Raw genomic sequence first — 14,974 nt, 5'->3', positions numbered from 1 at the left:
CTCTCATATCCTGGGACCAACCTGGCTACGACAACACTGCATATAACAATTAAAATATCAGTTAGGACCATGCAAATTAGGAGAAGCTACATAAACAATTTGATAATTGTCAGTGATAATTATATATAAACTTCCAATCTATTTTTACTCAAATGTAATTTGATGTTTTACTCAGTGCAACACAAAAGTCTGTTCTGAGAAGGAACAACAGCCTTATCTGTTGAGGGAAGAAAATGTTACCTTGCAAGCAGACCTTGAGTCCATCCACAAGTTCTTGTCCACGATCTTGGAAGACACAGCGAGAGAACCACCTGTTCAGAGAAAAATCAAGAAAAGCATCAAAGTAACCTATTAAGTTTCTAAATTGATTTAGATTGTAACAAACAATTAATTTTGGCAAGTATGTCCTATAGAGTCAACAGGCAAAAATGTGAATAATCACACTAACGTGAATTTGAGTACCATACACATACATTGTCTCCACAAAGACACTTGGAGCAGACATGTACCTTGGGCCCAACTTATGATTCCTCTTACAGATCCAAATTGAATGTGAGGCTACTTAAAGGGACCACAGCCCAGTCTCCCTCAGTTATTTTAGATATTCAAAATAGCTTACCACTCCCTGAGAAGCAGGAAAGAGAGTTATAGATCTGCAGAGGTAAAGTAATTTGAGACTGCTAGTTACAGATAAGCCTTCCTTTCTATGTCAAGAACAGTCTCCACTGTTGGAAGACTAACTAGAAGCTACCACCTCCTGGAGAAAAATAATAGAGTATTCTTTAGTCTATCAGTCTGTTTAACTTAGTGCACTCATTCTCATGTCTCTGACCTATCTTGCTTCACCTTCCTGACTTTCAAGGAAGACCAGCAATTGATTGGATCATATAGGATACTCAGATGCATCACAATAAAAAAAAAAGATGGAGGTCTTTGGCTGAGCTACAGACCAGATTATATGAAGAGAATTATGTATTCTTTGTGGAATGCTGGCCTTGATAAGAGTCTAATGGATAAGAGCAGACATTAAGATAAAATGACATTGGCAGCCAGTCCTTTTTACAGCCTTGCACTGAACATCTGGATTCACAAGAAAACATACATGCAAGCCCAACATACACTGCTTTTAAGTGCTTCAGGAGTTCACAGCACTGAAGCATAAGTTTTAAACCTTCTGTTCCCCCACCAAAAGTGGTAATTTGAAGAGATTCTCTAATGGTAGTGGGCTATCTTTCCATTTCCCGTATTCAAAAGCTGTCATCTTTGATCCTCATTGTATTGTATGCAAACAGCAAAGGAAGACTTGTCAACTTACCTATCATGCAACCAAATAAATCAGATAATAGATTCTACCACACAGCAGCGGTTCTCAAATTATGGGGAGGCCCTCCCAAGGAAGGCATAGGAATGTGGCAAGGGAGGCATGAGCTTTTTTTAAATTAATTATTAATAATAATAATATTATAATTATTATAATAAGAGCTCTTGTCGTCAGCCCCAGGTAGCTGGGGCTCATGCAGAAGGGCTGTGCAAGAGCCCCACTACCCAGGCTTTCCTCCCTTCTCTCCTCCCCCACCCCCCAATCTCTCACTGGGAGGCCGGCAGGACTCTGGCTGTCACCCCCATGGTGCCAGCAGCAGCAGCACAGAAGTAAGGGTGGCCATGGGACACTAAGTCTGCTGTGAAAAGTGATATTGACAAATATCACTTTTCACATTACCTCCCTTCTATGCTGCTGATGGTGCAGTGATGCCTTCAGAGCTGGTCACCTGGGCAGCAGCCGCTGCTCTCCACTCTGCATTCAGAGCTGGGCAGTAGTATATCTAACTTGAGAGCGGTGTAAACTACTACAGACACAAATAAAGGGGACCCATCAAGTGTGATAATGACTGACAGTTATTTACATTTAGAATAAAATACAGTAGGCAGAGAACAGGTGAGGCAAACAGCATACATGTCCCTGAACTCAAGCCAGTGTTGCATGCTTTTTTAAAAGTAATATTTACACAGCAGTGAACCTAAGAATTAGGAAACTCTCTCTATTGGTCAGTCAGCTTATTCCCTTATTCCTGAAAAGTCTGGAAAATAATGTACTGCTACTTAATAGTAAGCTAATCAGGAGCTTTTGCCTACACAGTGTTCGTGAAAACATATAGTATGATGTTAAACCAACATAGACAAGGTTACTTTTAAAATGGCTGTTCATCACATTAGGCTTCTTCAAGACTACAGATCTGTCAAGTTCTTTCAGTTTATACTGAATGCTAAAAAGTATCTTACCGTGTCATCCCCTGATTCAGGCTAGCAACAAATCCTGCAATTGATCGCCGCCCAGCTGTAGTGTCATGATAACAGTCAATTCCCACAATCATAACTTGTTTCAACTTTAAGAAAATAGTGCACAGTATATTACAAAAAGTGCAACAACATGCCAAAAGCAAACATTTATCATATCTGCACTAAAGTATTATACACAAAGCACCAACTTCAAAAATAATCACGGCTTTTTCACTGTTCAGGATACTGTTTACTTCCAAATTTTTTTTTTTAAATGACTGTTTTTATGGAGTGCCTACTGAAAGTATATGTGCTGACAGCCAGAAGCCTACATTTTACAACTGAACTATCCATTGTCTCCAATTGTATCCTCAATTAAAAGTTCTATCAGCTGCTTATTTCCTCAAGTTTACCCATGTTGGCATTTTCTTTTTGGAAGCAAGTTATTTTGAGTAGGATACACTGCAGGTAACCAACTGAAATTTAGAAGAAGTAAATCAGCCATCTGTTGCCTTTCTGAACACTTATTTAAATGTTTAAAAGTTGTACCAAACAAGTTAAGAAAGTCTTCTAATATTTTCTTTCAATATGATCAGAGTTCAGAGGAAGAAAAAAGACTCAACTGACACAAGGTTAATGAAACAAAGCCACCTACTTACTGGGATTTCAACACTCCAGAGCTCTCCACCCATCTTGCAGTTCATTTGTAAAGCAATTTTCGTTGCTATAGCCATTACAGTTTGTGGCTTGCTTAGAGTGCGAGCTATCACACACTGACTTGGAGTTGGGCAATCAGTACATAAGTATTTCTTGATAGCATCATACTTATCTTTACGATTACTGGATAGAAGGCAAACTACCTTTAAAATTAAAATGAAAAGTTAAAAAAAAAAACTACAGCAGAATCAAATGTATTATTTGTTTGAAAGATCCGTTGTACAGTACACAGCTATAGCTCCCTTTCCAGAACAACAGAAAAATCCCAAGTGTATTCTGTGAAGTATTTAGACAGTTTGGGTGCTTAAGTTCTGCTGCCTAAAACTAATGGGTGCTCAACAATTCTATATTTAAGCACTGACACGATCTAAATACAGAAGTTTCTACACATGCCTGGCCTCATAAGTATCACCTGACAGTTGGGAGGTTAGTCACATAACTCCATAAGTATTAATCCACAGAGCTAATTTCATTATTAGGATATTAATGCAATACATAGCCAAAGGTAGAGATTAACATACTTTGAAATTATGGAATTAGCATACATACTATCTGTGTCTCAGAGGTAACCTTTTGTTGCAAGACCCTCAAATAAGCTTCTGTTCTATCATCTACTTCAATCCTAAAAAGGGGAATAACAAGAAAATAACAAGTGATATGGCTGTAGCTAAAGTTATAGTAGCTGGTGAAGCAGCAAGAACATAAGCTACCCATGCATCAACAGAAATTAAGTACAAGGTAGTTTACATTTACATCTGTTAGCCAAGTTACTATATTCACACTGTACTAAGGTGTTCGCTCCACCCCTTAAACATTAAAAGGAAATGTTCCTTAACCAGAGTTACTCATAAGAATGAAGGAAAATCAAGATTAAAAAAGAGTCATGAGCTTGACTAAAGGAGACTTTGGTCATATTTTTAAGTTGACTTCGGAAAGGACGATGATACAGTAACTCCTCGCTTAACATTGTAGTTATGTTCTTGAAAAAAATGTGACTTTAAGCAAAATGATGTTACGTGAATTCAATTTCCCCATAAGAATTAATGTAAATAGGGGCGGGGGTTAGGTTCCATGTAAATTTTTTTTTTTTGCCAGACAAGAGACATTATATAGATATACAGTATACGTTTTAAACAAGTTCTAATCAGAGGATTGTCTGGGGACCTGCTCATGAGCTCCCTGAGCTTCTCCTAAAGCAACCATGTTGATATCAGGTGGTATATTTCCCAGGGAATGCCTTGCTGCTAAATGATGAACTAGCACTCAGCTGAGCCCTCAAGGGTTAACACGTTGTTGGTAATGTAGCCTCACACTCTATAAAGCAGCACCAAGGGAGGCAAGAGACAAAACAGATGCATGGCAAGGGCTGCAAACACTTCCCTGCAGAAACTTAATGATGATGAACCCACACTATCCCGCTGGAGTGCACTACTCCCTCCTCCAGGCAGCGCATGCACGGCTGCACAGGCATTAACTTTCCAAAGTGCCAGGGAGTGCTCAACCCTAGGTCCGCCCCCACTTTACCCCCCAACTCTAACCCCCCAGCCTTTTGAACACCGTGAAATAGCTGACTGTTGCAGATCTGCGGGCGGGTGGCACTGGGGGACGTGGAGTGGAGCTCATAGGGGGGGCTGCCAGCCCACCCTGGTTCCAAGCCCCCACACTCGCTAGCAGGTGGCAGCCAAACAACATATAAGCAGACATTGCACAACTTTAAATGAGTATGTTCTCTAATAGATCAGCAACATAACAACGAAATAATGTTAACCAGGATGATGATAAATGAGGAGTTACTATACACTTGAATGTGTGCTGCTGCTGCTGCTATTCTATTAGAGGCAGCTCCACCAATTAGGATAGTTAAACTTTCGACGTTCAGCAGAATCCTTCCAATCAGCAGCACCTTCTCTAATCCTCAGTTAAAAGCTTCCAGGGACTGAAACACTAGCTCCAAAACCTAATCTTTTTACTAAGTGATTAACCATCTGAAATTGAAATCTCTGGAGCACGTTGGAAAAACTGATTTTAAAACTTTTTTAATTGTTACAGTAATATGTAATATTAGAACTCCTTCCTCATTTAACACGATTATTGAAAAATTCAAAGAACTATAAGAATTTCTGAGCAAGTTATTTATCACATTTCTACAGTACTTACATTACTGCCTTGTTCATTTGGATGCCCATGGCTGGTGTGACTTTAAATAGATTTTGAACTAAGGCATTGGCAGCATCATAATTGCGCCGTGTGTATATTAATAACCAGTTATCCAGTGGTTTTACACTAATTAAGGGAGCTCCCCTAGTTTCTTTGGACCAGTCTGCAAATTGAGGATTGTAGTCAAACTGGAAATGAAAAAGGATTAAATTAAGTCCTGCTGGAGCATAACTAACTTTCACAAAATCTGTACTTAATATACTCCAGAATATATCAACATCATTTGCCTTTGCAGTTCCAAAGTTTCCCATTAAACAAATTTTTTAAAAAATTCAGTTTCAGAAACTGTATCAGTAAGTAGTAGAGAATAATATGACAAAATATCCTATTTGTTTTATTTTTAAAATCATTAGAGACAACTGCTACTTAGTACTGATTGAAATATCTTCTCTTTTCTAGATCAAAATCTTCTGTTTGTGCAGTAATGAAAATGTGACAATTTGATCTAGAGAAAGATAAGATGTTTCAATCAGTAATAAGCAACAGCTGAAATAAAATTTAACTACGTCATAACATGTCGGTAGCAGTGTATAACATGCACTACTGTTCTGTTCCTTCCCTTTGCAGCATCTGGAACTGGTCACTGTCTGAAGACAGGATACTGGGCTAGATGGAACCTGTCTGACCCAGTATGGCCATTCTTCTGGCTTGAATTGAGACCAGGAGTAGCTGGCTCACTACAAAAGCAACTTTCCCTCTCTTGGTATTGACACCTCATCATCAATTATTGGGAGTGGACCACAACCACTCTGCCTGAATTGGCCCTGTCAACACTGGTTCTCCACTTGTAAGGTAACTCCTTCTCTTCTGTTGTCTTTAAGGTGCCACCGGACTTCTCGCTGTTTTTGTGGATACAGACAAACACAGCTACCCGGATACATAAATAGGTAGTGAGTCTGGTTTACAGTGAACTTGATAAACCTCCTGTGACCTTGGAAAAATCAAGATGTGAAAATACATGTCTCTCAAGGCAAGGGCAGCATACCAGTCCCCATACCCAGGGAGGGGATGATCGAGGTCAGGGAGACCATGTGGAACATCAGCTTTTTGAGGTAGCCGTTGAGACGGCGCAGGTCTAAAATAGGTCAGAGACCGCCCTTGGCCTTTGGAAATAGCATGAGTAAAACCCTTTTCTTCTTAAGTCTGTGGAACCTCCTTCACAGCTCCCTTTGGAGAAGGGCTTACACCTCTTGGGCCAGAAGTTGCTTGCGAGAAGGATTCCTGAAGAGGGAGGGCTGGGGAGGGAGGGCGTGTGGAAAAACTGAAGCACATAATCCCTTTCCACAGTGTTCAGCATCCAGCTGTCTGTGGTGATATGAGACCATGCCATGCTCAAGTGGGACAGGCAGTCGAAAACAAAAGGGAGACAATCTGGTGGCACGGGAAAAAGACAGTTACCTTTTCCGTAACTGGTGTTCTTTGACATGTGTTGCTTACATCCGTTCCACAATAGGTGTGCGTGTTCGCCACGTGTACCAGTGCCAGAAGTTTTTCCCCAGCAATACCCATAGGGCAGTGCCCCAGCGACCCCTGGAGTGGTGCCTTTATGGCGCGGTATAAGGGGCGCTCCCCCCACCCTCAGTTCCTTCTTGCCAGACAATTCTGAGAGAGGGGAAGGGAAGCAGGATGTGGAATGGACATGAGCAACACATCTCGGAAAACACCAGTTACAGAAAAGGTAACTGTCTTTTTTTCTTTGAGTGATTGCTGATGTGCATCCCATAATAGGTGATTCCAAGCTGTACCTGTTGGAGGTGGTTAGGAGTGCACAGACTCTTGGGATGGAGTACAGCCCTGCCAAACCCGGCGTCCTCCCTGGTTTGGGAGACGATCGCATAATGCGAGGTGAATGTGTGAACCGAAGACCACGTGGCAGCCCTACAGATGTCCTGAATGGGAACATGGGCTAAAAAGGCAGCTGACAAGGCTTGCACCCTAGTCGAGTGTGCCCTCACAATTGGTGGTGAGGAGACTCCCGCCAGGTCATAACAGGTACAAATACACGAGGTGATCCAGTTGGAGAGCCGCTGAGTGGAGACTGGTCAACCCCTCAAGCATTCAGCCGAGGCGATGAACAGTTGTGAGGACTTCCTGAACGGCTTAGTACATTCCAGGTAAGAAGCCAGAGCCTGTCTCACATCCAGCATGTGGAGGCAGCGTTCCTCACTGGATGCATGGGGCTTGGGACAGAGCACCGGCAGGAAGATGTCCTGACCCATGTGGTAGGTGGAGACCACCTTGGGGAGGAACGAAGGATGCAGTCGGAGCTGGACCTTATCCTTGTGGAAAACTGTGTATGGCGGCTCGGAGGTCAGGGCCCTGAGCTCCGAGACCCGTCTAGCTGATGTGATTGCCACCAGGAAGGCTAACTTCCATGAAAGATGTGACCAGGAGCATGTGGCTAGTGGCTCAAACAAGGGACCCGTCAACCCGGCCAGCACCAAGTTCAGGTCCCACTGCGGGACAGGGGGCCTAACATAAGGGAAAAGCCAATCCAATCCCTTGAGGAATCAGCTGGTCATAGCATGGGAGAATACTGTGTGGCCCTTGACCAGTGGGTGAAAGGCTGATATGGCCACCAAGTGCACCCTGATAGACGAGGGCGCTAGGCCCTGGGATCTAAGGTGAAGGAGGTACTACTAACTACGAACGAGCAAGAATTCAAGAAGAAAGCTGTAGCCAAGTTGGAGCAGAACAGTTCCGATGCACCTTCACTGGTGGCAGGAAGGAACTGAGGGTGGGGGGAGCGCGCAGTGCCCCTTATACCGCACCACAGAGGCGCCACTCCAGGGGTCGCTGGGGTGCTCCCCTATGGTACTGCTAGGGGAAAAACTTCCAGCACTGGTGCATGTGGCAAGCACGCACACCTATTGTGGAATGGACATGAGCAATCACTCAAAAAAGAACTGGTATAACACCCTCGGGTTTCCCATCAAAAGTTCTGTTTGGCTGCTCCCACACTCCGCTTCCCCCCCCACCCCGAATATTTGGGAGGGCCAGGTAGAGATGCTTAGGTGGATGAGGGCAGCTGCCTGCATCTAAAACTCCTGCTTCGTTTCTTTTGCAGGTCCTAATGGGGCGGTGAAGCTGAGAAATGGGGTGGAATGCTGAGGCCTGAAGTGCTTCCTCCAAGGTGCCTGGGCATACAGACGTAGTCTTTCAGGCCAGGGAACTCTGCTTCCATTTGCTCTGAGAAGAGCAAAGCGCCTTCAAACAGAAGGTCCTGAATGGAGTGCTGGACCTCCATTGCCAGTCCCGAGGACTGGAGCCAAGACCATCTGCGCATGATCACCACAGAAACCATGGATCTAACCACCGAGTCCAGGGCAGCCTGCAGGGAAGCCCTGGCTACAGACTTCCCCTCCTCTACCAGAGTACAGAACTCCTGCCTGGACTCCTTGAATTTCAACATTAAGTTCCAGATGTTGAAGTTGTACCTCCTCAGCAATGCCTGCTGGCTGGAGATGCGGAGCTATAGACCCCCAGTAGAATAAGACCTTTCTACTGAAAAGTCTGAGAGTCTTTTCCCTTGGGGGGTCACTGCTTGTTGCCCTTGTCTGTCCCTCTCATTGGCTGCCAAGACTACTAGGAACCCAGGAGGCGGGTGGGAATACAAATACTCAGGCCCTTGTGCAGGAACAAAATACTTCTTTTCAGCACTCTTTGAGGTGGGATGATGGGGTTTGCCACAGGGCTTTAACCGGTCCCACGATGGCCACATTAAGAGGGAGAGCCACCTTCAATGGGGCCACCGCAGTCAAAATATCGACCAGGCTGTGGGAAGACTAACTACATCCACTTCCAGTTTGAGATTAGAGGCCACAAGGAGCTGTCAAAAAGAGTAAGCTTTGAAGTCGTCATGTGGAGGCTATGCACCCACCCGGACACTGCCTCATGGGGGGGAAGAGGAAGGAGACCTGCACCAGCAGAGGGTCCTCTTCTTCTTCTGCACCACTCTGGTCCCAAGGTTCTAGGTCCTGATAATTGGTACCAGGCTTGGTATCGGAATATGGGTTGGGTGCTGCTCGATGGGATAGAGGTGCTCTCCTCTCTGAGACCACAGAGTATGAGTGCCTGGATGGGGGCCCCTGCAGCGGAGAAAACCCCACAGGTTCCAAAAAGGCCATTGCATCTGCATAGGCCAGTGCCCACTGTGTTAAGCACTTGGGGGTACCCCTGCACCCAGACAGGACTGACTAGCAGGGTACTGGGATCCGGGGATATGAGTGCACTTCCAAGTCAGACAACAAGCCTTCCTCCGGGGACACCATGGAGAGGGGTTCCAGGGAATGATGCCAAGACACTGGAGACCTGCATCAAGGCCATCAGGGATGGTTTACCTCTAGATGATACTGAGAGGCCTTGTACCAAACAGGAACTCAGGGCAACATGGTCCCTTCTGCTCACCAACATTGCCAACTCTTACACTTCCAGCAATGGCAGTACCAAAAGTCCAGCAAGTCCCTGGCTGCAATGAACGCCTATGGGGTAGACAGTACTGCAGTCTTGCTGGTGTCCATTGTCCTCCAGCACCAAAAGTTGATCCGGGACCAGACTCAATGGACCTGCATACAGGAAGGAGTCAATGGTGCCTTCCTCAGAGCGGGGGCAGAGGAGTGGCCAGAATCAAGTTGCACTCCACTGTGCTCCCCATGCTTGGCTTTCTTCAGAGCCAGTTAGTGCTCCCCCTCGGCCAACTGCTTCTTACGTTTTTTTCTTTGGCACCGGTCATGGGGAATGGTGCCAACAGATTCTCACAGGAGGAGCACTCCACACTGATGCCGAGGTACTGGGTGCAGGGTCCGACTGGTTCTGCTCTGAGGAGGGTCGGAGAGCTGCCTCCATTAGGAGGGATTTTAACCTGGCCTCCTTGTTCTTCGTACAGGGCCTAAATTGCTGGCAGAGCTGGCAGTGATACCTGATACGAGTCTTTCCCAGGCATGTCAGACAACTGGAGTGTGGATTGCTCATAGACTTGCCACAGTAGGCACAGGGCTAAAAGCCCAGAGATCAAGGCATGCCCCGGCACCGGGAATGAACTTAAACTCAATTAACACAGCAAGAAGCACCAACTACATACAACAAAGTTCACAACTGTCCAAACTAGAAATAAAGAGCTAGGACAAAATGAACAAAGGGAAGGCAGTAAACTAAGACCACAAAGAAGACAGCTTGCCGAAGCAAGAGAAGCAGTTCCAGTGTCGGTCACAGGTGGTAAGAAGGAACAGAAAGGATGCAGAGACAGACGGACCCCTTATACCCGTGCATGAGCACACACCCCCAAAAGGTGCTAGAGCTGACCCAACAAATACCACTGAATGAAAAATGTCCAGCAACTCTGCTCGCGGTGCGCACACACCTAATGTGGAATGGACATGTACAAGCACTCAAAGAAGAATACCTGGCTAGGTGGTTTACTGCCTAGCAGGATCTGGGAGTTATAAACAGAAGAACAGAAGAACGACCATATTGGGTCAGACCAAAGGTCCATAAAGCCCAGTATCCTGTCCTCTGACAGCTGCCAATGGCAGGTGCCCCAAAGGGAATGAACAGACAGGTTATCATCAAGTGATCCATGCCCTGTCACTCAATCGCAGCTTCTGGAAAACAGAGGCTGGGGACACCATGTTCAAAGTTATAGTGGATCACAAATGCAATATGAATCAACAGTGTGATGCAGTTGCAAAAAAGGCTAATATTCTATAGTGTATTAACTAGAAAGTTGTATATAAAAGACACAGGAGCTAACTGTCTCACTCAACTCAGCACCGGTAAGGTCTTGGATAGAGTACTGTGCCTAATTCTGGGAGCCACTTCCTTCCTAAAGTGTGAACAAATTGGAGAGAGAACAGAGGAAAGCAACAAAAATGAAAGGAGGTTTAAAAAAACAGACCTAGGTTTAACCAGACCAGAGGACAGGTTAAAAAACTGTGCTTGTTTAGTCTTGAGAAAAGACGACGACTGGGGTGGAGGACGGACTCAATAATAGTCTTTATATATGCTAAGGGCTGTTATAAAGAGGACTGTGATCAATTGTTCTCCATGTCCACTGAATGTAAGACAAGTAGTAAAGGACTTAATCTTCAGCAAAAGAGATTTAGGTTAGATATCAGGAAAACTATACTTATAGTTAGAAAATTTAAGCACTGGAATAGCACCACTCATGGGGGGTGGAAGGTTTTTTTTGGCAGGAGAGCCAACAAACTGCAGCTACACTGCCCGACTTTTAGCAACATAGCTGTGTTACTAAAAGCTGTGTAGTGTAGACAAGCTTACTCTGTGCAGTTGAAAATACTTTGGTCAACTTCTCCCTTGCTAATGAGGCTCTTTTATATAACTGAGCAAAAAAACCTCAAGAGGTTTTTAGCGGAACTTTAAAAAAGTTTTAGGACTGCTATTTAGAGGGTGCTCTCTAAAAAACCAAATTTCTTGATGCTTCTTTAAAAAAATGTTGAATAGAAACCGAGTTCCCCTTTTAAAAAAAAACATCTGTTTTGTTCAAAGATGTTTAATTTATTTAAATAACTTATTTACCACTTTTCCTGCTTGATGAATTTTTTCTGCTGGAACAACTCTTCCCGTAAAGGACAGTAAATTGGAATCAAAACTCAAACCCCAGTCACGAAGTTCCTTCTGAACATTATCATCCCTGTTAAAATTTAAAAACAAATCATAAAACCATTAATCACTTAGCATCTAGTGAGAGTCAGGATTTCTGGCTAAATTGTAATGTATTTTGTACTTGAAGGGAAAGATTTTTCCAGGATCAAAGTGACAACATTCTCCAGTAAAAGTTGACAGGAGCTTAAAAAAAGTCCACTGATTCATTACCAAAAAGAAAACAACTTTAATAAAAGCAAAACCCTTCACTCCCAAAGAACCAGAAGTTTTGAAGTAACTTACCTGTGAATGTAGTCAATGAGTCTTCCAACTTCATGCTGTCTTTGCTCAGGTGTCAGTCTTGTATGAACAGCCAAATCTTTCATTACACTAAAATCGCTACGCATCTTATCAGTCAATCCTAAAATTAGCAAAATCCTTTTAATGGAGGTTGGTCTTCAGTTTATTTTGAACACAGACCCACAGAAAGCTCAATAAAATACTTAGCAAGGAGACAGTTATTACTGCATTTTCTAGAAAACTGGAGATATGTGCCACTAAGTGTACAGCATATGAAAAAGCATGGAGAATATATTAATTTTTTGCGGTAAGTTACCTGCCACCAAGAATCTAAAAACATCATTTGGCTCTACACATCTGTCTCAGATCACAGATCATGCCAATGCATAAAAGACTGCACTATGCCACCTAAACCACAAATCTAAACGTTTTCTTGTTTAAAAAAAAAAAAGTGCAGAGGGGGCAACATTTTCTACATAGCACTGGAGATGTCACCACCTTCAATGAATCACATAGGAAATTTAAAAGAAACATTGTTAACTTTTTAACTGCCACTACTCCAACTGGTACCTGAAAGAAGTGGTGTTCTTTCTGGCTTCAAAATCAGAAAGGAAGATTTTAAAACTGAAATTTAAATAATGTTGATGTGCAACTAGGAACAGTATGTAGTTCACACATAATGAGCTCTGAGGTGTTAACAAGAGGTAAGTAAAAACAAAGCAGCAGTGACAAAAAGCAAACATGATTTTAATACACAAACTAGATTCATCAAACAAGGTGATGTTAGTTTGCTGAGTCACTGACAATAATTGTGCTTAATGTATTCTTCTTCTGTCCAATTATATTTCGGAAAGGCTAGAGTTACTGAAAGAAGAGGAAAATGTGTTTAAGGAGGAAGTCTTAACTACAGAGGGGCACAAATGTTTTAATTTTGTGGAATTAAGGAATTACACATTACTGTAAATGTTTAGCTAAATTTCAGAGACACAAAGTGGATGAGGTAATATCTTTTATTGGACCAATTTCTATTGCTGAGATGACAAGCTTCTCAGATTACACAGACCTGCAGAAGAGATCTGTGTAAGCTCAAAAGCTTGTCTCTCTGCCCAACATAAGTTAGTCCAATAAAAAAATATTACCTCACACACCTGGTCTCTGATATCCTAGGACTGACAGCAACAATGCATAGTAACTAAAATTTAACACACAAACCTCTCAGTAGTACATTTATATGTTTATAACAATTAATATTCCTGGCTAATTCATCAAAAAGTTGTCATCAATTCATCACAGTCGCAGGAGAAAGATATATTTTAAATACAATTTGCATGGCGGGTACTTCTGTATAGAGAAGCTATTAATATAATACCTGTGAGGTAGCACAGTTCAGGAATGAGTACTGCAGGTCCTGGCATTCCTGGCCCTCTCCTCCTCCTAGGCTGACTGACCAGAACTGGTTGATTTAAGTCAGTGATTTCTTGGTTATATTGCTGTATAGAATGTATAGTACACTTTAGTCATTGAAGCACTTGATGTCTAGGAGACTAATGAACATCTCTCTTCTTGCAAAACATTCAACCGTTAACAAGTAGAGATACCAGTATCTTTAGATAGACCTGAGTGGCTTATTTCAAAATTAACATTTTCTCCATAAAGTTACTGACAGGGTCAGCTGTGTAGTCCATATATTAAGGAGCAAGCCACATTTGGAAACACATCACCTAGTGGTACTGACTGTGTATTAAATGCATAGACTGAGCACTTTTCCCCAGACTTTTTCCAGAGCCGTGAAATTGACAAGAAAGCTGGGCAGCTAGAGCCCAGCTTCACCAGCCGGGAAGCTCCCCTCTCCCAGCTGGTCAATTGCCCACCCCCACCCAGCTTGGAGACAAGAAGCCCAGAGGGGCAGCTCAGCTCCCAGCAGAGATGTGTACTGAGTGCCCTGGCTCTCAGACCCCTAACACTGCCACTTTTCAGTAGGTGGAAATGTTCATGGTGAGGATGTGCACCACCAACTCAGGAACGTAGTGTGGATATAAACCACTGCAGCAATTACTGTGGTGGCAGTAAGTCAGCCTAACATAGGTCGACTTAGGGCAGTATGTACACATGCCCTAAGGGTTTTGTCCTGTCCTGACAGAAGTGTGTGATGGTTAGCCTTGATTAGAGCAAGGCTTAGGAAAGAAAGCTGGGAGATGGATCACCTGATTCAGGTGTAAGTCCAACAACTTTTGGCAAAAATAGTGGATGGTCTTGTCATTGTGAAATACCAAATACAGCAGAACCTCAGAGTTACGAACACTAGAGTTACAAACTGACCAGTCAACCACAGACCTCCTTTGGAGCTGGAAGAATGCAATCAGGCATCAGCGAAGACAAGGCATGGTAAAGTTTCAAAGCTGTATTAAATCAATGTTCAGTTGTAAACTTTTGAAAGAACCATGTTTTGTTCAATTACAAACATTTCAAAATTACGAACAACCTCCATTCCCAAAGTGTTCGTAACTCTGAGGTTCTACTGTATAGTGGAAGCATCCTGAGCGCTTGACTCTTTCCTACTAGTTGAGATGAAGTTATAGCTACTAGACAGGCAGTCTTCATAGGCAGAGAGCAGATTGCTAGAGGTTCAAAGAGGAGCCCTATCAAGCTTCTTAAAATCACACTAAGATCCCAGAAGGGGAAGGTCTCTGTTTGGAGGAAAGATATGCAGGAAGCCCTTGAGGAACCTAGCAACTGTTGGGTGTGAGAAACCGGTGTGGCCTTCAATAGAAAGGTGATGATCTGAAAGTGCTGCTAAATGGGTTATTATGGAGCTGATGCAGATTCTGAAACGTTTTAGGGCTAACAAGCAATCAGTAGTCCC

At 43.3% G+C, this 14,974-nt stretch overlaps 1 protein-coding gene across 10 annotated transcripts in view; it reads right to left on the bottom strand.

Moving 5' to 3' along the window:
• The window catches only part of PIWIL1 (piwi like RNA-mediated gene silencing 1), a 56,551-nt gene that overhangs the window by 21,008 nt on the left and 20,569 nt on the right, over positions 1-14,974 (bottom strand). For 9 of the 10 annotated variants that reach the window (XR_005589748.1, XM_039505883.1, XM_039505884.1 and 6 more), the window contains 8 exons: positions 13,481-13,601; positions 12,115-12,232; positions 11,746-11,860; positions 5,152-5,339; positions 3,544-3,616; positions 2,937-3,137; positions 2,281-2,384; positions 241-311 (listed from right to left, as the gene is read on the bottom strand). Coding sequence is in view for 9 of the 10 variants with exons in the window: in XM_039505883.1 (XP_039361817.1) it covers positions 241-311; positions 2,281-2,384; positions 2,937-3,137; positions 3,544-3,616; positions 5,152-5,339; positions 11,746-11,860; positions 12,115-12,232; positions 13,481-13,601 (991 nt within the window). In the remaining variant the exon portion in view is untranslated. The remainder of the gene's footprint in view (positions 1-240; positions 312-2,280; positions 2,385-2,936; positions 3,138-3,543; positions 3,617-5,151; positions 5,340-11,745; positions 11,861-12,114; positions 12,233-13,480; positions 13,602-14,974) is intronic. The other variant, XM_039505882.1, reaches the window with a different exon arrangement.

The sequence above is a fragment of the Mauremys reevesii genome, linkage group 18 (genome assembly GCF_016161935.1).
Source record: "Mauremys reevesii isolate NIE-2019 linkage group 18, ASM1616193v1, whole genome shotgun sequence".
Taxonomy (NCBI): domain Eukaryota; kingdom Metazoa; phylum Chordata; order Testudines; family Geoemydidae; genus Mauremys; species Mauremys reevesii.
The sequence above is the reverse complement of the archived record's forward strand: the minus strand, read 5'-3'. Positions and strand labels throughout refer to the sequence as shown.